Consider the following 25,420-nt stretch of genomic DNA (forward strand, 5'->3'; position numbering starts at 1 on the left):
AGTACAAACGAATTTGAAGATTCAACGATGTGTGTTGCTTTGTTCGCACTCCAGCAATTGAATGGAAAAACACCTTTAAGCAAAAAAAAAAAAAAAAATAATAATAATAATTATAATAAAAACATAAATAAATAAAACAAACGTGCATACATAAAATCTGCATCTTGGCCCGGTTGATGGTGAGGAGCCAGACAACCGCCGCATATGGCCCTGCTCTTTGAGCATTTTGCACCGCTGCTCGCACCCGACTACTGGGGGGTGCTCGCGTGGTTCGTCACCACCCTTAGCGCACCCCTGAGCTTGTGCCTCTGCTCAGTGGCTGGAGATGGCACCCCTTATCGCTGTTTTGAACTTTTCGGTGGCTGTGTTCTGCGCGCTGCGGTACCAAAGTTCAGTGCCCTCTGTGTTTTTTTTTTTGCTCTGAAGCATCTCGTATATTCTCTATATTCACGTAAAAACCACTTCAATAAACCAATCTCTAATTTGAAAGAAACGAAGAAAAATGAAATTTATAATCTTAAAATCCTTATTTTATAAAGAATAAAACATAAATAATAATTAGATCTCGACCACCGACGAGAAAGCTCATGAATTATGGTTGCAGCCCGCAGACGAAACATGTATTGTTTTTTCTGAAACAATAAACAACTCACAAAAACCCATCGAGGAAAAGCCATTTTAAATTCAAATCACCATAGATCTTTCATTTGAATCCTGCAAAATCTTAATGCATTTTATTTATTTTATTAGAAAAAGTCATGCATGTGTACTTAAATTCCGGATGTGACAGATTATTATTTATTATGAAATTAATTTAATTTGTATAATTTAAATCCTAGAAGCAGAATTAATTAATATTATAACTTAAATAATATTTTGACCACAATTAATTATATCAAATGTTATTTTATTTTTATAATCACTAATGTGCCCCCCTTTATTTATAGTTTTTAACATTTGCAGACCCAATGACAAATTTTGAAAACATTTATTTCTTGCGTAAAATTTGCCCATTGCCGTTTAGTTCTATTTGTTTTAAATCTAGCCCATAACGCTGCAGCGTTTTATATGCCCATGAGTGCACAATACTTTAAAAAATTTTAAAACTCGTCGCCCTCTGTTTAGGATGTTTAGGAGACCCACAATTTATGGCTTTTGGATTAAAATCAAGAATTTTTTTTCATCATTTTTAATTTTAAATTTTATTTTTTGTATACATATTATTAATTTTTATATGTAAACGTTTAAAAATAAGCTTGCGCTTAAAAGGAATGAGCAAAAAATTAAATGCATAGCATTTATCTCAAATTTTCATCGTGCAAAAAGCTCAACTCATATAGTGTATCGACGACTCTCTGATTGTGAGAGTGCCATAAAATTGATGCTATAAAATATTGTAAATAAATTGACACTTTGTTGATTTTGCACTGTTCTTCAATTTTTTACCATGACGTGGCTTATAACTTGCTGTTTGTCTTTATATAAATAGTTGGAGCGCGGCTGAGCGTATCAAGGTCTTTTGCGTGATCTTAATTAGACGCGCTTGAAGCCGGCGCTCGATGCAATATTCGCCAGCGATCTGCCTGTAATTATATTTTAATTGCAATTTATAAAAGCTCTCATTCAAAGCACTCTCTGCGAGAAAGAGGCAAAAGCTGGAGGTGCAAGCGAGAGTTTAATATAAGTTTGACGAGTTTGATCCAAAATGCTGATATAGTTCACAAAGCTTGCATAAATCAGCGATTTAAGAGCATGTTATCAGAATCATCTACTTTGACATAGAGAAGCTCCGGCCAATTCTCAAGTTACTAAACTAAAAAGGAATCTTTTTTTAAGTGAAACTCCACTTTCTCAGATTAAAATTAATTCTTTATTAGTTTTCATCTTTTGATTACTTTTGTAACGGACATTTGATCATTTAAACTCTCTCAGACAGCGCAACACAGATATTCGCTTCTTTTTTTTTTTTTAACACGCACATGATAGACTGGCTATATAGTGTCCTTTTATAGTTCCATCTTACAGTAACTAGTTTTCGAAATAATTGTTTTTGTTCATCTTCTGAGGTGTACAAATTTAATTGATCGGCTGAATCACAATGAGTCGCGTAGCGTCTAAAGCATTTTGGTCATCAATTTTATAATGTGTATGTGAAGAAGCTTTATTTCGGTAGATTCAATTTTTTTTTAGGTTTTTCTTGCACAATTGTTTAACAAAAATGAGTTCATGCAGAACATGATGATTTTTTTATAAAATTCTCCTTGAACAATTTACGATTGCGAGAAGATATTTTCCAGTGTTTTTTTTCTTTATATATAAAATACAGACAAGTTGAACAATTTTCCTTCCCTTTTATTCTTTTAAAACACCGGCTTTGAAAGAGGCTTTTCAGCTCAAATTTTTAATGAGATCATTTGACTAGAATTTGGGGAAATAAAAATTTAAAAAAAATATATAATCTTCTTATCCTGCAAACAAATTAAACAAAAAATTCGCATTTGGCATTTTTATGCCGGCGAAAAAGGAATAAATTTTCCGACTCTCAGTCCTCGTCCTCGACGGCAGGCAGACGTTGCAACTTGGGTCTGGTGGGCCGCGTTTCTCCCTCCTCGCCGGTCTCCTCCGAGTCCATGGACCGACCCATACCAGACGAGGATAGCGACGTTTCCACGGAGGAAGCAGGTCGTTTTCGGCGTTGGGGGGTGTTTGAGGCCGAGTCAAGGCTCGAGTCGCGCGCCAGCAAAGCCTGGCCGCTGCCGCACGACGAGTCCGAGTTTTGGCGAACGCAACTTTGGCAGCGGCGGCCTCCATTGACGCGTGGCAACAAACGCAGGGTCACGTTGTCGCGCCTCCGACCGCCGTTCAAACCTGGTGGGCAGGACGAACGCAGCTCTAGGCTGGTCGGCTGCAAACATCACGAGTTTCATTATTGCAAAATTGCATCATTAAACATTTTTCTTGGAAAATATTGCTATAAAAATTACACAAATATTTGCCTTTAGAGTGTTCCAAAATGATTAAGATTAAAATAAGCATTTTTATTTGCTTAAAATTAAAAAAAAAATTTGTTCAATATAAAATTATATAATTTTGATACATAAATGTGAGAAAAATCTGTTTTTTCATTTTACATAAAATTGTAAAAATTTTAAAATTTAAAGACAGTTAAATAAAACATTGTTTTATTTCACAATTTAGTTTTTTTTGTTATACATATTTTAATATTTCAATTTTCAATGTATAATGATTTCATAAAATTGTGTCGATAAAATAACAAATTTTTGAAATTCAGTCTTTTTGGTTCATGATTTTGTTTACTTTGACGTGTAAAACAATGAAGTATAAAATGGTATGCTATATCGTCTGGTTGACTTATTACTCTGGACATTTGAAAATGTTTTGCATTTATGCACTGCTTCCTCCGTCAAGCGGATTTGTTCATGCATATTTAAAGCACCAGTCGGCCGGTGATCGCTTTGAGGTAAAACAGGAATTAGCACTGTGGAATGTGTGCTAATCCGTGCAGATGGAAAAGTGTGGTGGTGCGCAGCAGAGCAATGAATCTCGTCTGTTTATTATCTGCATGCGACACACGTTGACGCACCCTACGTAGTTTGTCATTAGGTGCTGACACAATGGTATTGATTTCTAGCTGCAAGCTATCCTTGCTTGCAGATTCAAATTTCACGTCAAGTTATTTTAAACTCGCAAATTGACTCCAGTTTGAATATAAATCATAAATCATAACTAAGAGTAAAATTACAACATGGCAATATCATTTTCTACCTTTTGGAGTTCTAAAACGGTTTTATTTGCCGGAGAAGAATAAATAATAATAATTTAATAAAACGATCTGTGCTAAAAATTGCCATACCTCCTTGTGCAGTGGACTTTTGATGGCGTCGTTTGTGATGCAGTCGGTGTTGTAGCTGTGCACAGACATAGACTCCTGTTCAGTGGACGTTTCAAAGTAGCCTAGTGGCGGCGGCCGAATGCGCAAGTTGTTTGCTGGCTTCACGCAAGACAATGCCTTGTCAGGAGGAACCCGAGGCTTCCACCAACATAAGATGGACAAAGCTTCTCTCCGAGCTGCTTCACTCCTGCCAATCAAGTTCCGAATAAAATATTTCGTACTAGTTTCATAAAGAAAAAGACTAAAATTAAATAAATGAATTCTATGAAAATTGGCTGGACTTGCAATAAAATAAATCTTTTCTGTTTAAAAATATCATAAATAAACAAAAACCGATAAAATAAATTCAAAAGTGTAATTCTCAACACGTAAAGCTCATTATTAATCAATCAAATTTCATTGAATATAAATTAATTTAAATTTGCCTTACCTGAAGACGTAGACAAATGGTGTGACGACGCCATTGGAGAGAGCGGCGCTGAGTGCGAAGAGGCCGAACGGTGTTGGGGCCCACGGACCAGCCAACAGGCCCGCAAAATACGGCGTCCAGCAGAGGAGGAACGAGGTGACGACGATGGCGGCCGTTTTTACCGCTCGGCCTTCCTCCCGTGAGAACACGGAGCCCTGTCGCGTCAGCGCCACGACGTCAGTCACGCTGTGACGCCGCGTCCGTTCGCTGTTGCGTTGTGCCGCTCCGTACATCCGTGCGTAGATGACGCACAATATCAGCAGCGGAATTATCAGGCCAAGAGTTGCCAGCGAGCTTGCGTACGCTATTCGAAATGGAGTTTGGCTCTGAAACCGATCCGATATGGGAATATAATATTCACTTAAAACTTAAAAATTGTTAATTGGCAAAAATTTCCAGAAGAGAATATTATTTTCAGTTAATTAAGTAAATTGTTTTGCAAATGTTTACTTATTACATGAAATATTTGAATACTCAACTTACGGGTAGAAAAAAGGAAATTAATTTTTTGAATTCAATAAGAAATTTAATTAATTAAGTCTTTGGGCGCAAAAGAATATTCATTTCAATAAAAGTTTCGTCGATTTGCCACAATATTAAGTTACATTCATACTTAAACAAACTAACCTGTGAAAAAATAAGCGACGGTGGTTCGGCGCCGATGGTGAGGGGCAACGTCGCTTGCAGAAGAGCCAGGCCCCAGGCGACACCCAGGAGGACGCGGGCGCGCTGCTTGGTGCCTGGAGACGAGTAGTGCAGGGGCGACAGGACGGCCGAGTGTCGGTCGAGGGCGATGCACACCACCGAGAGGACGCTGCCGGCCACGGCAAAGATGGCCAGCGCGGACAGCGAGCGCCGCAGCCACGGGTCGCGGTGTCGCGCCATCAGGGTCGACGGCACCAGCACGGCCGCCGTCAGCAGGTTGCCGAGCACCAGGCTGACCACGAATCTGCGTCAAAACATCATACAAGTGACGTCAAAAAGGAGAAGCACGCAAATACAATTTTCACATTTTCATTTTTCCCATATATTTAATAATTTAATTGATGTGAAATGAAAATGCACATCCGGTGTATCGTCAAACGTCAAAACTTAGCAGTTCCCTCTTCATTTCCCCTGAATCTACTGTCATTTAATATAGAGTTGTCACAGCAGTTGACATAGAGAAATGCTGTGCACAACACATGCTTAGTGGAAAATTAATAATCCAGAATGACGCGAATTTTGAGATGTGCAGCGATTGCTGGTTTTCTTTTCACTACGCTGGTATTGTAAAAAATAATACTGCACTTCGTCTTTAATGTTTTATATAATAATGAATATTTATTTCCGTTAGATAATTCTGTCAGAAGCATCCTCAGCGAAAAAAAATATTGTCATCAAAGCTTCCTTTCTGGGACTGAAATGTAAATTATTTTAGTTTTACAATTGTAACAGTTTTGGATGTTTTTTTTAATTGAGAATTTCAAACAGCCAAAAGTTCAACAGTTTTTAGAAGAGCAAAACTAATTAAATGCTGTGGTAAAAATTCCTGCATCAGTGGACTGCCAGTTCACAGGAAAAATGAATCCGGAAGCACAATGATGGTGAAACCGACAATTGCAAATAATACATAATTACAGATAATTGATATAAAATTGTGCGCAAATGTAGGCTCCGGATGCTGGAAAAAATGGAGGCAGCAACGGGGGAGGTCAACCCGCCAAAGATGGGGGTGCTGTTACGTCATCAAGTCAAGGGGGTCAGGGTGGACCAGCTCCAGAGAGCAGCACTGATGGAAATTTAGGAGTTTCTGAAATACCTGCTGGAGCCACCGGAGGAAGTGGCAACAATCAAGTAGTGGACGCAACCACTAGTGGGGGTTTGGGATACACAGGAATCACCGCAGGAGTAGATGGTGACTATGGCAGTGTCGGGTCAGCAGGAGGAGGAGCAAATCTTAACCCTGGCCCTGGCGCAAATGGTGACCCTCTCGCTAACGCTGCAAATCCTGGTTCAGGAGCAATCGTTGACCCTAACCTTAATCCTGCTGGTTCTGGAGCAAACAACCCTAATCCCGCTCCTGCAACAATCGTTGACCCCAATAATCCCATAGCCGACCCTGGACTCTCAGGATCTGGCAGCGTCTCTGGGACAAATAGTCCATCAGCAGGCTCATCAGATCCGTCCCAAAATGTTGCTTCTGAGACTCCAGCTCCAGCTAATTCAGTGGCAGGTGGAAATGTGGCGGGCGATTCAGTGACAACTACAGTCGCAAGTGGACAAACTGGAGGAGCATCTTCGAATGGGGAAACTACCTCAATCCCAGCTGGAGTCACAAACCCAAAGGCTGACACCACAACGATAGCCCTTCCAGCAGGAGGAAGTTCTACTGCCAAGAATACTGTGGGTTCAACAAACAACCCGCTGTCTAATTCTTCCACGGTCGCTGCAAACAACACTGGAAACAGTGATGATAAAATTGCCGAGATCAAAAATATCAAAGTTGATTTTACATTTTAAATCAGGCGCAACTGTGCTGCCAAAGTCAAATCCGTGCATGGATGATGTCTGCGTCCTACCGTGTGATAAGGATGTAAGGCGGAAAAATTTTTAATTAATGAAAATTCTGGCATGTAACTTTTATTTTCAAAACATATTTTAGCCTACGCTTTTTGTCAATAATGTTCTTCAAGGTAATATACCGATGAAAAATATGTAAATTTGAAAATTAAACGATTTTTTTAAATCTTTAGTTCCCGCTGGTAAAGGCGCCATTAAAACCATATGTGGAAAGGATTATTTTGTCAGCACTGAAAAAGTAAACAAAATTTCAAGATTTTTATATAATGATAATAAAATTGCGTTTTTTTTTTTAAATTTATAAAGGCAAATTATACGGTGGCGTCTAAAGCCTGTTGCTCGATGGGCATGTTTTTGAGCTCCTTTGAAACACGGGCGGAGCAAGACTGCTTCTCAAAGTATAACAAAGGTAAATCAGTTGGAAGGAAAAAAATTGAACAAATAATATTAATAAAAAAACTCGTTTAGACGTCCTGAAATTGAAGAAATCGGACTTCTGGATTGGCGCCACTGACATGGCGTGCTATCAGAAATTCACCTGGTGCACTGGTTCGCAAATAGATATTTCCAAATACGACTGGACTTTGATGCAGCCGAATTATTTGGGTGGAAACCAACATTGCATCGTAATGACCGTGGAGTTGGATGGGTTTATTTTACCAGGCGACAACGGCTTAAATGACTGGGAATGCTACGAGCTGAACAATTATTTATGCGAAAAGTCTTAATAATATAAAATGAGAATTTTAATAATAAATTGGTCATATTGGAAAATAGGTTTTTTGCTTAAAAATTGTTTATAATGAGGGATTAGTGGAATATTGGTTGCAAGTGGATGAAGCACGAAATTATGTCAAAACGGAAACAGCAGAAATCGTGCGTATTAGGCTCGCTTATGCCGGAAGTAAATTTTTCATGAAAACATTTCAAAACACTCACGTCATGAGGAGATGCCTCACTCACCATCAGATTGGTTGAATTTTAAAATCAGCCATATTTTATTTCCTGTTGGACTCTTCCGGTGCCATTCCAATAAAATTTTCATAATGTAGCACGCAGTGTACTGCAATGATGTGGTAAAAGTGATGCGAGAAGCATATTGAGATAAAAAAAAAATGCGATCCGTCGCATACTTATCAATGTTTATAATTTTAATGGTGAGAATTAATTTCTATGTGAGTATTTAAATTTGCTTTAAAGGTAATATTGCATGATTGTGCCGAGAGTAAAAGTGTGCAGAAAAAACCAAGCAAAACCAACAAAGCTCAAAAAGGCAGCAAGGTTCAGAAGGGCACAAGTAAAGCAGGTCTAATTAAAGGGCTTTTTCGAATTTTCTTAATTAATTATATTGTTTCATAGGGACAGCAAATGTGAATAAAAAGAGGCAGCAAATTATCAAATGCTGTGGAGAAGATTCGTGCTCTGCGCCGTCGCTGACCAAAGGCAATAAAACAAAATCCGATCCTCCAGCAAATAATGTGAGATTAAGAAAAATTAATTTTTCGCATTTTGACCCAATCAATAAATCTGCAGCCGGCTGCAAGTACGGCTGCAACACAGCCACCTGAAGACCCTGCTGGAGATACAGGGGCAGGAGGTGCGGCGGGAGACGCTTCTGTTTCAGATTCGGGAGCCCCTGTGGCCAATACGGACGCTCCCGCGAACCCTCCATCTGATCCTCCGGCAGACCCCCCAGCCAACCCTCCAGCAGATCCTCCGACCGATCCTCCAACTGAAGCAACAACTGAGCAAGCTGTTGGCTATACCGGAGCAACTGCGGGCCCAGATGGCCAATATGTTTAAGGAACTGACCAGAAATTTAAATAATAATAATCGGTCAAATTCGGTTATGCGTCAGTATTTATAAATTGCTCAAAATTCTATTGATATGTAGAAAAAAATTTACCAATTGTTCAGTAATTTTAAATTAATTGATGAAATAACTTCTTGGGAAATTAATTTTCTGTTCCATTTTATAACAATCATAAAACAAACTTTTATTCAAAATTCCTTCATAAATTGTGAATAAAAAAGGTAAAATTGGAAAAGACTGAAATTTAATTTCTGCCCCTTATATTCATGTTTTCTATTGCAATTAATTTTAAACTGTATGATACGGAAAAATAATGGGTAAAAGAGTTTTGATTACGGAACCACGTAATCTCACCTGTTGGATGGTGAGCGGAGGGCAGGTCGCTTCAGGAAGATGAGCAGGGCGAGCAGGTTGACGGCCGAGCCGAGCACCGCCAGGAAGGAGATGACGGCCGCGCGCACGATTGCCATCGCGATATCCACATTGCTGATGGCGGCGACCCGGTCTGCAAAAGAAATGAAAAACATTGAATTTTTAAATTTGAATTAATCATAAGATTTATCAAAACATGTGGTTTGGGGCAAACAAAGTTTTTCGTTTGAAACAATAAAAACTGTGCGTGTTTTTTTACGACATCATCCCCTTTAAAGTGGTTTCAAGGGTGCCAAGGTCGCGTGTCCGCAGTGCAGACTCGCGCACTCAAGGGCGTCGTGCACGCCAGCAAAAGAAACAGTCGCGCACGCATTCGAGTGCCAAAGGAAGTGCGCGGCGGCGTTATTTCGCGTCCCCGCAATGGGGTGGCGAGGGCGAATCGTCCACTCACCGAGGGGGTCCGCGGCGCTGGAAACGTTCGCCACATCAGCCTCTGTGCCGCTCATGCCGCTCCTGGGAAAAATAAACAGAAATATTTTTCAGTCGGTTAATAAAATTTTGCATTTACTAAAAAAAAAACACCAAACATCTGATTTGACTAAATAATTAATTAATTGATAATTTCATTCATATTAGATGCTTAGTTTTTTTTCAAAATTATCACAATCAAGTATATTGACTCCATTAGTAAATTGGGAAAAATTCGCGTCTTCTACCTTTGAAAAATTGTATAATGTCGTTTTCTACAATTTGAAAACAATTGTAGCCTGATAAAAAAATTATTATTTATATATTTTTTTTACATAATTTTTATAATTTTACATGTGCATGAAAATTGACCTTTGACTATTAATATTCGATTAGGAGAGAATAGCAAAAAATTATTTGTTGTTTATCATATAAAACGTAATACATAAATTTTCAAGTTTATTGTTATGGCTCCAAATTCATTCACTATTTGAGGAGGAGCGTGTAAAAGGAAAATTTCTCGCATTTCTGCCTCTCAAATAGAGCCCGAGATATTCATTTTTTGAATCGTAACTACTACAAGTACAATTTAAAATATTATAAATTTTTTCACGCCAAATTTCATCAAATTATGTGTAATTTCAAGCTTTTGTTTCAAGAAATCTCTTAAAAACCTCTTGCATCTATGGCTTCTATTAATTTTGTATTTTAAATATTTACTGACAGTGGAATTTAATTGAAGAGAAGAATAAATAAATAATGTATTTATTAAATATAAAAATATGCGTGAGATCTGGCAGGAACACCATTTTTTAAAGTAAAGTGCCTTTCATATTTTGGAATTACGTGCCCAAACTCAAATGCAGCTCTGTTTACAAAAATTTATTTTTAAATTCCAGGCATATCTCAATAAAAGCTTTTTTATCCGTTAACATCTCAAAAATTTCAAATGGCGGAGACGCAGACACAGAGTTTTCCTCTCCTTTATTATTATTTTTGCAAAGTGCTTGAATAAACTGTGCAAACAGACGAAGAACAAACAGCATCCCGGAGTAAAAAATCTCGCCGGCAGGGAATAACAAAGTTTGCGCTCTTCCTCTCTTTTGCATTTTTTCTGCAAAGCAAAACAACTCGCCGGCCGAGTTCTCCCCTGAGCGCGCAATTTATTGGATAGCGCAGGGCATATCGGGTCGCGCCGCATAATTAATTTATGGTGACGTCAGCCCTCGGCATTCCGACAGGGTGCGTAGGTCGCGATCCTGCCTCGCAAATCGCCTTAATTAGGTCTGCGCCCGCACGTCGCTTTTTCAAATTACACGCGTGCTGGCAATTTCACTTTCCATTTCCACGGCACTCACTTCTTATCATGCATTCGGCCAAAAAGTTGGTTCCGCACGCTTTTCGCAACGCGCTAACAACCCAGCGAGGTTATTTGGCCGCAGGGAGTTTTGGGCTCCACGCGCTGCAATAATTAGGAGAACGAGGAAAGGCCTTTTTCCATTCAACTTTGCTGTTTTTGCAGGCGACGTAATACGCATAGCAAAATAATCTCCAGGTTTATGGGAGTAATTTCAGCGCATTGAAAACCCTAATACAAATCTTTCTCACCAAATTTAATATAATTAAGTAATAATTTGGTCATTTCGCTATATTTGAAATATTTTTTTTGCTAATTAACAGACGAAGAAAATTTGACAAAAAGTTATATTTTCTAAAAAGCCATTGAAACTATTGAAGGCTTGTTTGTCTGTAAATATTATACATAATAAATTAAAAATAGTAGGTTTATTAAAATCTAAATTAAAATAATTAAATATTTCATCAAAACAATAAAAATAATAAATTAAATTATTATGAATATAAAATTAAAATTGGAGCAAAAATTATAAAAAAAAAAATAAAAAATAATTGTAAAGTTTGAATTAAAATGTGAAAAAATAATTTGTATTAATTATAACAATTAAAAATAGCTACACACAAAGAAGCATATTAATTGTTTATTTATTTAGACTCATCCAGGTGTTGGCCTAATTGAATTTTTTTTTAAAAGTAGGTTTAAACTTTTAAATCCCGATAATAATTGACATTATACATACATGAACTCATTCAAATAAATGAAAAAAAAAACGAAAATTTAATTTAATGTTGTTCGTTAGTACAAAAGGAAATTAATTTAAATTATGTAAAGATTTCATTTTTGTATACCATCGATCTTATTTATTTTTACGAATTACAACCGAGGCTTCTTTTTAATTCTGAAAGTTTCAGCAAAATTCTTGGAAGTGATGGTGCCGTTTTGCCCAAGAAATCCTTATTTGATTGCTTTAAACAATTAAATGAAAAAATATAATGTAAAAATTTGGACACATAAACAACAATAACAATGCCATAAACTCTCAAGCAAAAATGAAGCTAGATGAATAAATATATGAAAAACAATGTTCTCCAGAATCGTCCAGAATAATATGTGTCTCCATTATTTCCCTGCTCATGATTCATGCAATTACGGTATGTTTGAAAAACCAGACATGCTGTAATGGATTCATTAAAGTACGAGGAGGGTGCGTGTTGCAACAATCAAATCACGTGCCATAGTTAGTGGAAGCGCACCACATTATGTTCAACTCGACAAACTTAATAGACCGTCATCCGCCTTGCCCCACTTTTCACAAAAGCGCGCCGAGTATGTGCGTCTGTCTGTCTGTCTACACGGCATTAATTTTCTCAGAAGAAAAATTACGCTACATAATTGAGCCTGATTTTGTTCTTTGATCGGCCGCACATTAGCTTTTCCTCGGAGCCGCCGTCGGGTTGATTCTGCTTTTCCGTAAAATTTCGTGACTCGCACCGGTGGCAATGGGGATAAAGCAAGCAAGGCCTTCGCCGGGAAAATCAATAGCCAACTGCAGCATGCAAGCGCGGCGGCAAGACCCGTTCATGTAGCCATCGTGTGTACTTGGCGCACATGCCGCGCTCTTTTGCTCGCCTGCCGTGTTCGTGACCCGCAGTCGGCGAAAACGCGACTTGATTTACGCGGGCCACACGACGCGAATTACTTTTTAGATCATGGGCTCCCTTCCGCGTTCGATCAAGAAAGATACACGTTATCTTATGCAAATGATGTGTTTCACTTCATTGATTTTGACCTTTTCTCCATCGTTTATTTCTATGCTTATTATCGAGGCAAAAATACATTGCATATTGGGAATCCTCAATGATCACCGACTGGCCTACTTTCCTCTCTGCAAGACCTAGCAATCAATTTTTATCTGAAATAAGTTCAAGGTTCAAGGTGATTTTAAAATACAAGTTTATCTACCTGCAGAACACTGCAGAATAAAAAAAAACATTGTGGAATTAAAAAAAAAATAAGTATTTTTATATCATTACACAATTATTGCAGATAAATAATAAAATTGCTTCTGTGATAGAATTTCACGATCGAGGGTTGATTTATGGTGATTTTAATTTAAAATCGGCTTTTCCTCGATGGATTTTGAGTTGTTTAAAAAGAAAAAAAACAATATCCTTCTCTACATGTTTTGGCTGCGGGCTGCAGCCATAATTCATGAGCTGTGAAATCGTTTAGACAAAAATTAGTACAAAAATCAATCTTCAAAAGAATATTTTTCTTTCAAATTAATAATTTTTCGTGAAAAATTATTCAAAGTTAAACATATTTTACATAAATCAAAATTTGACAATAGCATTCAAATGTTTTTCACAAATTAATATTTATAATATAATTTTGGTCATGTTTTTCCTTAAACTATAAACAACCCACAAGGCCGATTTTAAATTTGAATCACCATAAATTACTTCAGTTAAAAAACAATTCACTTAAGCTATTTTAGAATGAGTTAAGAAAAAATATAAATATGATTCTAAGTTCTCTGCAACTGAATTAAAAAACTAAGTCATGCATTTCAAAGGTCTCTGATATTGCATTTTCCATCGCAATGCGTCGTTCTCTTCACTTTGCTCTTTCTCACTCTCAGCTCAATTTCTTGCCAGTAAAATGAAGTCAAACAAAGGCCGCGCAAAAAAAGTTTTCGCACGTTGCAAGCTGCTCGGAATGGCAGAGGAAAGAAAGTAAAATCGCACTCCCTGAGGACGCACAAAGAAGACGGATGGCAAATGGCAAAACTTAAATTGCCACTTCTTTCTATATACATACGACGACAGACGTACATTAGGCTTTTGTCGCTGTGAAAATCTAGCTGGATATCGTGCCGAGCCAGCATAGTCTCTTTTTTGCAGTTTGCTCGGGCCCGCACGCAGTAATGCACGTCTGGCGTGGCACGACAAGGCCTGTTCACTGTTCCAAGGCTTATCAAATATTTGAGCGGAAAAGAGTGGATGCGGGAAAATGAAGTGTGTGATTTACATGGTTCGGCAGACCAATTCTTGGATTAAATAAAAGTTTATAAATTTTCCAACCTTTCGAGCAGTGAACATTGAAAATGATTTTGTGATTATTTAAAAATTTAGACAAGTTAAATGAAAGCATAAGTTTATTTTAATATTAAAGATATTTTAATTAAATATATTAAATTAATTGTAAGCTACACTCATGGTAAATTTCATGAAAATTTAAACCTGGTTTAAGCTCGTTGAAAAAATGGAAACAAAAAAAGGACAATTTATCCCATAAGTCGTATACATAAAGAGCAATCAGGCAGGAATCGATTTTTGAGATATTAGATTTCCTTTCATTTTTTTCAACAAGGTTGAGCCCGGTTTCAGTTATTGGAAAATAAAATATTTTGTTTGAAGAATTTGACACTCTTGAGGATGATCATGGAAATGAAGCGATCGGGTTTGTTGAAAATTTGTTTTTTTATTGAAAAACAAAACAGTTCTACCAGTTTCGGTCATGGGCTGCGACGCTATTTCATGAGCAAGAAAATTAAAAAAATTAGCAAAATTGACAACATAAATGAAAGATTATAATTTTTATGTCAAAATGTGATTTTTTTTTTCAATTTTTTATAATTTTTTTTTTCTTTTTCTTGCTCATGAAAAACCGTGACCGAAACTGGTAGAGTTGTTTTATTTTTTAATTAAAACAATTTTCAACGAGGAAAAGCCCAGAATATTGTGATTATTATTATTTTTTCTTATCAGTCGGTGGTAATTAATTAAAGAAATATTTTCAGATGAAATTGTATATAGTGCAGCGCAATCACTGAGGGCGATCGAAATGCCAAACCTTGCCCAGGCTAACTTAATTGGCCATGTAAATTACAAAGGATAAGTTAGGTTAGGTTTTGGGATTGGCCTCAGAATCTCCAACTGGTGCTTTCGGGTGATTCCCAGAGCACTGCTGACATCACAAGTAGTAAAAAATCATCAATAGTAGTAAAAAGAGAGAGGCCGAGTTTTCGGCGGGACCGAAAATGCGCGACCAGCACTTTTCGCCCAAGGTCACCAGCAGGTGGGCCTTTTCCCCGATATTGAAACTCAAAACCGCCCCATTAGCTTTTAGGGTTCCGTGTGAATAGGGCTGCGGATACGTCAAAACAAATCTGGCCGAGACTTTACTTTTGCGTGGGGCGCAGAGAGATGAGAAACGGGAAACTTTTCCCTTTCAGTCGCGTGTGTTTGAATACGCCGGACAAAAGTGGTTGATTTACAACAAGTTTGCGATTTTATCTGGCCGAGGGTTGTGCGGGCACAAAAGAGTGGCGCCGCCGCGCGCACCTAACCATTAGTTGGCCAACAAAGTTTCGCTTCACCTTCGGCGCAAACAAACCTTCTTCACAATCAATACACGCGGCGTTTGGAGCTCGCGATATCCGTCGGAATCCTCTCATATTGCAGCCGGCCGGCTTTTCGCAATAACGAGGAGACGGCAGCGGAAAATAAAGGAACGAAGTGTGTGTGTATAAAATCATATATATCTGAAGAGCACGAAAGGATATCGACCCGGCGGCGTGCCCTTTGCTCGAGTCCTTTTCCAAAAGACCAACTTGACGCGCGCGAAAGTGATTGTTGTCCAACAGAAAAGGGTTCGTGGCGATGAAATTTTATTATGTGCCTTCTTTTCACTAAGTCTCGCGCTCGGAGGGTGAAAAAGGGCCACTTTATTGCAAAAACCATGGATTCTGAGATCAAAGCTAGGGTGCTGTCGAAAGTAAATTGCATTTTACAATTTCTCCTCTGAAGCCCCGATTATACTTTGAAATTCTTTTTATTAGTTTTTTGTTATTATTAAAGTAACAATTTTATCCATCATTTCAAACATTAAAATTTAGAAGTTTTGTTGATTTTAGCTGTAAATTTTACTTCCCATTTTTTGATACAACATTAGGGAAAATTGTTAAAATGTTACTTAAGCAAGAGATAGAATTAATTCCAACGATTAATTATTCTGGAAATAATTGCAATCATTTTAATATCAATATGGTGAAAATATGTATTAAACGCGTTTTTACCCAGCAATGAAAACTTATTACCACTATACAGCGGAAAATTTAATTTTTAATTGACACTAAACCTATTTAACAAAATAAATCATCTTTTAATATATTTAAATTGTAATATATGATTTTTAACATTTATATCAATCTTATTAATATTTATTTTTTATTCTAATAAATTAAATTATAAAATTTATAATTTGAAATTTTCTGTTCTTTAATTTTGTTTATTAAACAATGTTTAATTTGGCTGAATTATTTAGCGAGATTTAATTTAAATCAAGCAAGGCATACTGGTTGTTGTTATAATAAGATTAATTTGACTGCTTTGGCTTTAACAATGTCTCAGTAAAAAATTGAATATTTTAATACATCAAACTGTATCATTAAAAAAATTAACTTTAGAAAACTGTTCAGCGCACGGATGGAATTATTGCCACAGAACACTGGTGGCTCGAATTCCTGGTTCTTGTACTTTTAAAAGCACGTCCTAGGAACTGACGGAAGCACACAAAACAGGCCAATTTTTATAATAGCGTAAACAAACGGAGAGTGAACATTCCACTCGAGCCAACAACTCGATCATATTTTTTGCCCATGGAATTGAAGCAGAGCCAGGGTCATTACACGCGCCCCGCCAAGTTCACAATTTTGCGTCGGTGTTTATGCTTCTCGCCATCCAAGAGGAGGACATTCACCCCTTCAAATTTGCGCAACTTGATTACAACCGGTCCCTCGAGTTTCAAAATCTGCCAAGAGGACGATTAAATATTTGAATAATTTAAATTAACTCATGTGAAATGAACCAAAAGTAATACGGAAAATGTTGTCCGTGGGTGAAACCAATGGCGTCACAGTCAATAACAAACTCTGCCATGCAAAATGTCCACTCTGGCATCCCAAGAGGCGTAAGATATGGCAAACATTTCGAACGTGGGACAGTGGCCAGGAGAGCCGTAAAAAACTTTGTCCGCCGTGATTCATAGTGACGGAGCGAGAGAGAAAGTTTTGCCCAATTTGTCCTTCTTCTTGGCAGCCGCACGGACAAAAAATACAGGATGGAGAGAAGAATCGTCTGGCGGTTTGTGAAAAAAACACAGAGACGATTCGCAGAAGAGGAATGTCTGCGGACGTGAGGATATCAATTTTTGTCACGTCGTTGGGAGAAGGATATTGAAATTGCGACGCAGACAAAGTTATTTATTTGGTCTTCGCCACTCAATGGGTCAATATTTGTGTGTCTTGATATGCTGTTGTGTTTATGCAGAGGGCCGCAAATAATCGGATCCAGCCTGGATTAGCCGGAATAATGAGAACACAAAGAAGGGAAGCACACGGCGGCGTGTTTTATTGATTAGCGCGGCAGAGGGACTGGTGCAACAGAATCCGCCTTGCCGCCACTCGGAAGGCGGTCGGGCCGCTCGCTCGGTCGGCCGGCCGGCCGGCGACGCGAGTCAACAGCTCGTTATTTTTTATTAATTGCCGCTGCTATTATGTAATCAAGCGCAATTTGTCAACATCGTCAAAGGATTATTCAGCAAAATAAACAAACGCCAATCATGCTCTCATCATTATTCATTACATGTTGTGCTACCAAAACGAAAATAAATGTATGTTCATTCGCGTCTAGTAAAGCAATTTTAAAAATATATACGCCAAAATGCTTTCAAATATTTACAATTTACAATTTTTATTTGAACTGCTAAAAGAGTAAAATGGAATTAAATTTTGAATTATATTTATTTTATTTTTCCTCCTATTATAGTATATTAATTTGTTTAAATATAAATTCATGTGTAGCAAAATATCTTGGTAGTGGTGAAAATTCCTTTTCTTTCAATCATTTTCAGTGATTGAATGTAAACAATGTGATTGTTTTTGTAACAATGCGGAAAAATAGACAACAACGATTCATTTTTATTTTTTTTTCAATAAATCTTTTTTCTTTCTGTACTTTCTTTGGAAAATAATCCTATTTTCCTTGAAATAAGTCCAAATTAGATAAGATCAAACCCTAATGTTAAATAAGTATTTGTTTTTCTTGATTGATTTCTCCTGTTCAAATTTTCCAGCAAAAATTTTGACTGAAAGTTTGTCTGTTTCAATTCGTAAACAGTTCTATACATTTTCTTCTGAAAATTGAATAAAAAAAGAAATCATACAAATTTTCAATGATAGCATTAATTATAAAAGGTGAACGCAAGAGCTGAATTTTCGTAGTTTTTTTTCTTTCTATTCTCAAAAAAAGGGATTTATTTATAAAATCCCAAAGCTTTTTCGCGGCACGCAATCCCCCAAAAATATAATAGCGTGTAAGCTGCTTAGCGCCGGGCCGGATTACTCGCAATAAGCTCAAGCCGGAAAAATGGCGAAGCTCGACGCTCTTTTGCACTTACTCAGATTTCCATTTGCAGCTCGATGAATTGAAAAGTAAACATCCCGTTTGTCACGCAGGACATTTGAGATAATCTAGAAAGAGAGAACAAACACGGAGGAAAAAGCAATCCATTTTCCAATATTTCCGCGGCGATGCTAAATTAAATTACAGAAACTCGAGCAAACAGTTATTTATTTATTTTGCTGGCGAAAGAAAATATACGAGGGCCGTGAAATGTGCGGCAGCCGCGCGTAATCTGCGTTTGAAGCGCAGCAGGAGACCGACGAGGCGCCTGCGGTTCGTCAAGGTAGACTTTTTGTTGACCTATTGTGTCGAGCGGGTTGCCAGCCGGCGGCTCTGCAGGCGCTCGGGAAATTAAATTTTCATCCGGCAGGACACACCACTAAAGTTTTGTTGCCCCAACGCTCTCCCTCTCTTTCGCTTCCGTGCCAAAAGTTGCGCAGACCATAAAAATAATGTTGGTATTTATTACCGGCCTAAACCACATAGAAAGGCAGGTGCAATTTCTAAGCAACTCACAGGTGTATAGAAGCATAAGAAGTTCAAATTTTGAATTCAAGTTAATGCTTACAAAAATTATTATCTTAAATAAAAATGTTAATTAAAATATTTAAAAATTAATTTAACAAAATTGAATTACAGGCAAGTCTGCTCCCGCTGGTACCGTTTCCAGGAGTTAAATAAAATTTAAAAAAAGGCAATTTCACTTCTCATTATTTACCAATATTCACTAATGAAATTTATCCAACAGTTTAATTTGTAAGCGCGGGAACTTTTAAGCTTTTCAAAAGCATTATTGTCTATTTCATAATCTCTTGGGTTCGTAGAACCGTCAGTGATAATTTGAATTGGCAGTTTTGGTCAGCAGAACCACTTGGATTAGGATAGGATGGAATAACAGTTCCTGCTCCAATTAACGGGGAGTCGGGTTTTGCCGAGTATTAATCCCGCCGTTAGTCCTTCAGCCATATAGAAACGAGAGGGCGTTGACAAGGAGACGCGCAATACGCCGCTCCCGGCGACGAGATGTGAACCCATTTGCGGCGCAAGACATTCAATCCAGTTCTCATCATCGTCATCCAGTTGCAATTCCATTTCTTGGCTTCTCCTTTGCACGCGGCAATGGGAAATGTGATTCCCCTTGTAATCCCCACCAAATTAAATATGCTTCTACTGCGAGTTTTATTTTTCATTTCTTAGATACATTTTTATTAAAAATCATCCCCAGATCGAAAAGAGAAGAAAATAAATTAAAATTTCAATACCTTTGTACATTGTAATAGAGAAAAAAATATGAATTATACACAATAACTGTATTTTTTACTTAACAAACATTAAATTACTTGAGAGGTAAAATTGTGTTTAAGTGTGACTGTTTTGTTTTTGAGGAATTTTTTTTTGAAGAGTAATATGGGTCGTGTCTCGTGTTTGTGTTTTTTGAAGTGTAAATTCAGTTTCAGGGCTAAGATTTTAAGACCGATTTACTGAAACCTTGCTAGTGATCAAGAAAAACCATATAGGTGATAAGTTTTTTATTGCCAAAATTTAAACTTTTATATAAAAATCGATTCCCTGCCAGCAGAAGAATCTTGGACGATTTCAGTAGCCCACGTAAAAATCAGTCTCAAAATTAAATTTAATGTCAAGTTTTTAACTATTAAGTTAGATTAAAATAAAATAATAAAACTTTGTTCCGCTTTGGCCAACAATTAAATTTTTCCCTTCTTCTAAAAATTGATTTTTTTTCAATTCGGAAAATATTTGGAACCATTTGGCGAATAAACAATGTTAATAGAATCAATTATGTCGTGTTGCGTATGCTCATTAACACGTTAGTTGTCGTTTCTCTAGCTCGACATTTCATATTTATAATGAACAAGGGCATTGTTCTGTGTTCAACAATGAAAATGAAATGGAGTGTTAAAATAGGCTAGTTTGTTTACTCTGAATTTTCCTCACAGACACACACTCACGTCCATTATTATTTGCACAAAGGAAAAGCAGGTCGCGCACAATTAAATGCACCCATGAAGGGTGTTGCGCACTTTCTTGTTTGAGCATCTCGCGCGCGCCGTGTGCATTAATCGCCGGCAGCTCCTGGGAGCGAAAACAGGTCGGCTGAATAATTAAAGCGGCCCAACACAATGTGCAGGTTAATATTTGAAGGTGAGAGCGTAGCTCTAATTGAAACAAACACGGCGAATTATTTTGCTCCACTCCTAGAGCAACTCGTTGCAAATTTAATTGGCTGCCGTTTCCCCGAGCCAGGTTAAGCTTTCCGCCGACCTTTGGGGTCATCGGTGAGCAGCACATCTAAAACGAAAGAGGCCCTCCAACTGTTTGCATTTTGGCGCCAATTACGCAATTAGCACCACCGACTTGATTTGCACCATGGAAACACTACAATACACTTTGCTCGGCTCGAGACGCTTGGGAAATCTAAAGACAATGTTTGTTTTGCTTCGGATGTAATTAGAATTTCCTGGAAGCCAATTTATAGAATTATATAACATCAAATGTGTCAAAATTCATCATCAAAAGAGCTGAAAGTAGCAGTCAATTATTTAATTAGCTCAACACTTTTCTCAGTTTCAAAGGTAATATGAAAGAAAAAGCAAAAAGGTTTTTGCAGCGAAAAGCTAATTAAAGATGGAAATGGTGCTTTGTAAAGAGAGATTTAAATGCAGAGAGCACACCTTGCGGCACAAAGTTTGTTGTCAGTTGCAATAGTAAAAAATGTTGCGAGACTACCGGTGCTAATTTTTAATTCAGCACGGACGCGGAGGTCATTAATTAACACATTTTTCCGTGAATAATTTCGTCAGGAATTAGAGTAATTTGTTTCGGCACTTGAGAGTTGAAAAATCACATTAATTAGCGAAGGCGGGGCGTGACGGAAGGAGCAGAATTCGTTTCTTCCATTGGCAGCGATGGAAGCGCTTGGTCGTTTTGAGATCAATGAGAAAGAGGTCACCTACAGGTCACCGGAGGTCAAATAAGGCGACTCCAATAGGGAGGCAAAAGAGACATTTATTAAAGGCAGGTGCTGACTCAACCCAATAAATGCTACAGCTATTTACATTTCGCACTGGGGCGGAGAAAATTACACGGTCCGTTCTTTATTGCGGTGCGCATTTGTCATCCGCCCTTCCCTCTTTTCTCCTGGGAAAACGCACACACTTTTTTATTTTGCATTTTGCTCTCGCATAAGTTGCTCCTAGCGAGGGACAAATTGAGTTTCCTCTCGAGCTTCAACCTCATTTTTCATCACCGCTCTCTATTTTAAAGTCTTTTAAGTCTCATTATTTTGTGCAAGGATATTTATGCCAAAATCGTTCTCAAGGTTAAATCTCTTGAGGCTGCGGTTCGACCAACTCTGGCCTAGCTTTTAGTAACGCTACAAAGTTACTCAAAACTTCCGCCAACTCTTGGTGGACTGAGAGTGGCGTGGAAATTGCTTCGTGGAATTTGAAGGCGAAAGCAAAGTTAATCGGGAGTCGCTTCCTCAAATAAAATGCTAATTTTGGTCTTTAGCATAGTCAAACAAACTTGTCATTCAATTAGAGTGCTCGTTTAATTAATTTTATTCTTTGGACTTTCATAACCGTTTAAACCCTTTAGAATATTTTTTTTTGCCTTATAACTGAAATCCGAAGTTTTTTAAAATAAAATTTAGGTCTCAAAAATATTTTCATCAACTAAAATTACTGCAACTAAAAATTGAAAGCTCACAAGATCAATGAAAGACTTATCAAGAAATGTGGCAGTTTATTTTTTGCGATGAGCGATGAAGTACAGAAGGACATGTTTATGTTCCAAGATTTGAATAAAAAAATGATACCTGCAAAACAATTTTTTCACGAATTTATACCTAAGTTGGCTTTTAATAATTTTTAAGCTGTTTTTGCATTTCACGTTATGCATGTTTTAATTTTTTTTTTGTTACTTAAACTCTTCTAGATCAAGCCACGTTCATTAAGTGATCTTTCATAAAAGATTGGAAATTTGTCCTTGCTTAAAGTGTTTCCTTGTAAAAGTTATAATCTCCAATCGAAAATCGAGAGCTCTTTGCAGACTCAGCTGGAACACGGTTCAACGCACAAAGTGATTGATTGGAGAGGAACCAAGAAAAAAGACCGCGAAACTGACACAAATGATTGGTGGCTGATGAGGCGCGGTGCTCCTTTTCAGATGAAGCAATTTGCGATTCTGGCTGCGGGCGGGAACACAAAATGTGTCTAAACGCGAGGGCGCGCGCAAGTTGCCTCGATAAAACGTATCATTGCGTGCCGCGGCTCAATTTCGCGTCCCGAAATAACCGCAGATAAAGAACTGTTTTTCGTAACTATCGGCAAAGTCGTGCATGCAAATCGACCATTGTTGCGTCCAAGCATCAGCAACCGTCGGACGGCCCGAGGGAGAAACTTAAAACGAGCGCTCGCTCATGGGCGAATTTGATACTTTTTGCAATCATTACGGGCCTCATCGATCGCTTTCTTACTTAAATAACATCAACTGAATCGTGGTTTGGGCAAATTTAGACGTCGTTAACTTTGGGACAAATTTTGCCTTTTAATGGGCTTTCTTATGTAATCAAATGCTGATTACCGGCACGAAATACAAAACCAAAAGGTCGGATTGTGCAATTATTACAATCACAAGAATAGATCTTGAACATGCCGTACATGTTCAGAAAGGTTGTATTTAATACTGCAATTTAATTATCATGAAATTAACTTTTCAGTTTGACGTGACGTCTCATTTACCTGGAGTTTAGGTTTTCATTTTAATTCTAAATATAGATTTTTATGTGTAAAATAAATAAACTACTTGTTTTCGATTTTAAAGACGTACATGATTGAGACCTGAGAGTAATTTTGGATTAAAATTCGCTTTTTCTTTGATAGGGTTTTCTTGAGTCGTTGATTGTCGTAAAAGAAATAATTTTGTTAGTGTGGTTTACATAAATGTCTGTAAAAGTTAATTAACTTTCTAAATTTTGTCAAACTAATTCGCAGCCCGTAGTTGAAACGAGTAGAGCAAGATGGTTTTTTTCTACAAAACAATAAATGACTAAAAAAAAACAATCAAGGAAAAGCCGAACATAAATTCAAATGCCATTATTTTGAAATTTTGAAATATAAATTTAATCTAACTGACCTTATTGCAGCTGACGTTTGAAGCCCTTACATTTTACTGAAAGAAAGAAAAACATATTTATTGAATGTGAAGCATTGTATCTTGTATCGGAATTAATCTCAAGATTGGGAATTCAAAACTGAAATATTATGTAAATGAAGTTCAATAAAATTAAAATGAATTAAATTGCAAAGCTGCTGACAATGGAGTTGAGGCTTCAAAGAGGAAACAACATTCGCTCGCTCATCGATGATCTTTACAAACACTCACCAGATAGGTTAAGAGGCGCCCGACGGTGTCGAAGCATCCTGCTCCACTGAAGGCGACGTTCTCTGTCCTCTGGAAGCGGCTCACAGGCCGCTGTTCACGAATGCGCGCGCGCACATGGGCAAGTCTCTTTTGAGCCCTGACAGGCCGCAAAGCCCGCTTCCTTCCTCTGGGAAATGCTATGGTATTTTCAAGAAAAATTCCATTAATATTCTTAATTATCCGAAACAATATCTATAATGGTGCCCATGTTAAGTTAGTTGATACATTTTACTGTATAAAAAAATAATATAACACGAAAATAAAAAACTATCCAAGCCAATGTTATGTAATATCTAGTTTTTAAATTTATTCATTATTCAAAATTTCTAAGTAGGCGAAGTTTTAAATAATTTTCAACGTGATAACAACATTCGGCGCTTGACACTGATCATTCTTTACGCTTTTACATAGCTGACTGGCATGAATATTTTTTTTATCAATAAATCTAATTAAAAACAAAATTCATAACATTGAAGTGCATACTGAAACTTTTTGGTGATTTTCCCGCCTCTTTGAAATTAAATAGTAATTTTTCCAATTTACAACAAAAAACAGTTTTCTATATCAGCGCATGTAAACGGTAAATTAACATTATCATTATTATCAACATAATGCAATTAAATTCCATTCGTTTATTGTCTCACAACAGGTCAAAGATTGTTTTGCGAAAAAATCACATTGAAGAGAGAATTGGTCCTAGTAAACAACTTACTAAAACTCATAAGTTTAATTTAAAAGCAAAAAAGTTTCCAAATTGAACCTACTTGCCGAGCTGGAGCTAAAAAGGGGAAATAGATTCAAAAAAGTTACATAATCCTTTACATGCAATTTTAAACTCAAAAACCGAAAAGAAAGTATGTACATATAACATAAGTTTTCTCAAGTTTTGTTGATTTTAGACGTAAGTTTTAATAAACATAAAGAAAGTATATATAATTTACAAAATGTTAGCTTTTTACTCCTGTCCTGTATTAAATATTAAATTAGACGATGAGGTTTCCGGAAATTGAAATGTAAGTGGAGAAAAGTGCACTCACATTTTTGTGCTGTAAAATCACTCCCTTTTTCCGCTAAGATTTTCAAGCCAGTGCATAAGCTAAGGTCCGTATGGGCCAACGTGAGTGCATTATTAAACATACACTCTCTCGCCCATAAAAAGAAGCGCTGGCAACGTAATTCTGTATTCAAGAAAGGACGACGTTTTGACTTTCGAGTTGTATCTTCCTATACCTTCTGCTACCTGCGCCAAACAGGGCCGCTCTCGGCTCTCCAAAACATTTTTTTTAAGACAAATGAATATATGAGAATAATATAATTATATAAACACTCTGAGCAAATTGCTTTTGAAATATTTATGAAATGAAATCTATTATAGAATTGGATAAAAATAACAAATATATTTAAAGAAAATAAATCTTCTCAGAGTGGTTGCAGTGCTTTCCGTGCGTTTTATTGATAGAGAGAAGAGCAGGGTTAAAATAAAGAGAAAGCCGGAAGCTATCTAAATCATGATTGTCGACGACCGCGTTCGTCCTCTTTTTGTTTTACACGCTTG

At 37.2% G+C, this 25,420-nt stretch overlaps 3 protein-coding genes across 5 annotated transcripts; 2 read left to right on the forward strand and 1 right to left on the reverse strand.

Moving 5' to 3' along the window:
- Positions 1 to 1,887: 1,887 nt before the first annotated feature.
- Positions 1,888 to 23,868, reverse strand: LOC132202279 (alpha-1A adrenergic receptor-like). Of its 2 annotated transcripts, none has more exons than XM_059629096.1 (8): positions 23,827 to 23,868; positions 23,578 to 23,613; positions 9,581 to 9,639; positions 9,112 to 9,262; positions 5,010 to 5,331; positions 4,344 to 4,708; positions 3,875 to 4,100; positions 1,888 to 2,905 (listed from the first exon to the last, which is right to left on the reverse strand). In XM_059629096.1, the coding sequence occupies exons 3-8, from the start codon at positions 9,633 to 9,635 to the stop codon at positions 2,543 to 2,545; spliced, it is 1,482 nt and encodes a 493-aa protein (XP_059485079.1). In that variant the 5' UTR covers positions 9,636 to 9,639; positions 23,578 to 23,613; positions 23,827 to 23,868; the 3' UTR covers positions 1,888 to 2,542. The 2 variants fall into 2 exon arrangements, with proteins under 2 accessions (XP_059485079.1, XP_059485078.1); XM_059629095.1 differs by having other exon boundaries at positions 9,581 to 9,642; positions 23,827 to 23,865.
- LOC132202278 (uncharacterized transmembrane protein DDB_G0289901-like) lies at positions 5,519 to 7,686 on the forward strand. Its single transcript, XM_059629094.1, has 9 exons — positions 5,519 to 5,648; positions 5,719 to 5,788; positions 5,856 to 5,968; positions 6,036 to 6,831; positions 6,890 to 6,957; positions 7,027 to 7,057; positions 7,118 to 7,182; positions 7,251 to 7,353; positions 7,413 to 7,686. The coding sequence occupies exons 1-9, from the start codon at positions 5,595 to 5,597 to the stop codon at positions 7,670 to 7,672; spliced, it is 1,560 nt and encodes a 519-aa protein (XP_059485077.1). The 5' UTR covers positions 5,519 to 5,594; the 3' UTR covers positions 7,673 to 7,686.
- Positions 7,985 to 8,962, forward strand: LOC132202280 (uncharacterized). 2 transcript variants are annotated; one of them, XM_059629097.1, is made up of 4 exons: positions 7,985 to 8,101; positions 8,145 to 8,250; positions 8,304 to 8,422; positions 8,478 to 8,962. In XM_059629097.1, the coding sequence occupies exons 1-4, from the start codon at positions 8,060 to 8,062 to the stop codon at positions 8,745 to 8,747; spliced, it is 537 nt and encodes a 178-aa protein (XP_059485080.1). In that variant the 5' UTR covers positions 7,985 to 8,059; the 3' UTR covers positions 8,748 to 8,962. The 2 variants fall into 2 exon arrangements, with proteins under 2 accessions (XP_059485080.1, XP_059485081.1); XM_059629098.1 differs by having other exon boundaries at positions 8,145 to 8,241.
- Positions 23,869 to 25,420: the final 1,552 nt, after the last annotated feature.

Source organism: Neocloeon triangulifer, unplaced genomic scaffold (genome assembly GCF_031216515.1).
Source record: "Neocloeon triangulifer isolate White Clay Creek 2 clone unplaced genomic scaffold, ASM3121651v1 ptg000015l, whole genome shotgun sequence".
Classification (NCBI taxonomy): domain Eukaryota; kingdom Metazoa; phylum Arthropoda; class Insecta; order Ephemeroptera; family Baetidae; genus Neocloeon; species Neocloeon triangulifer.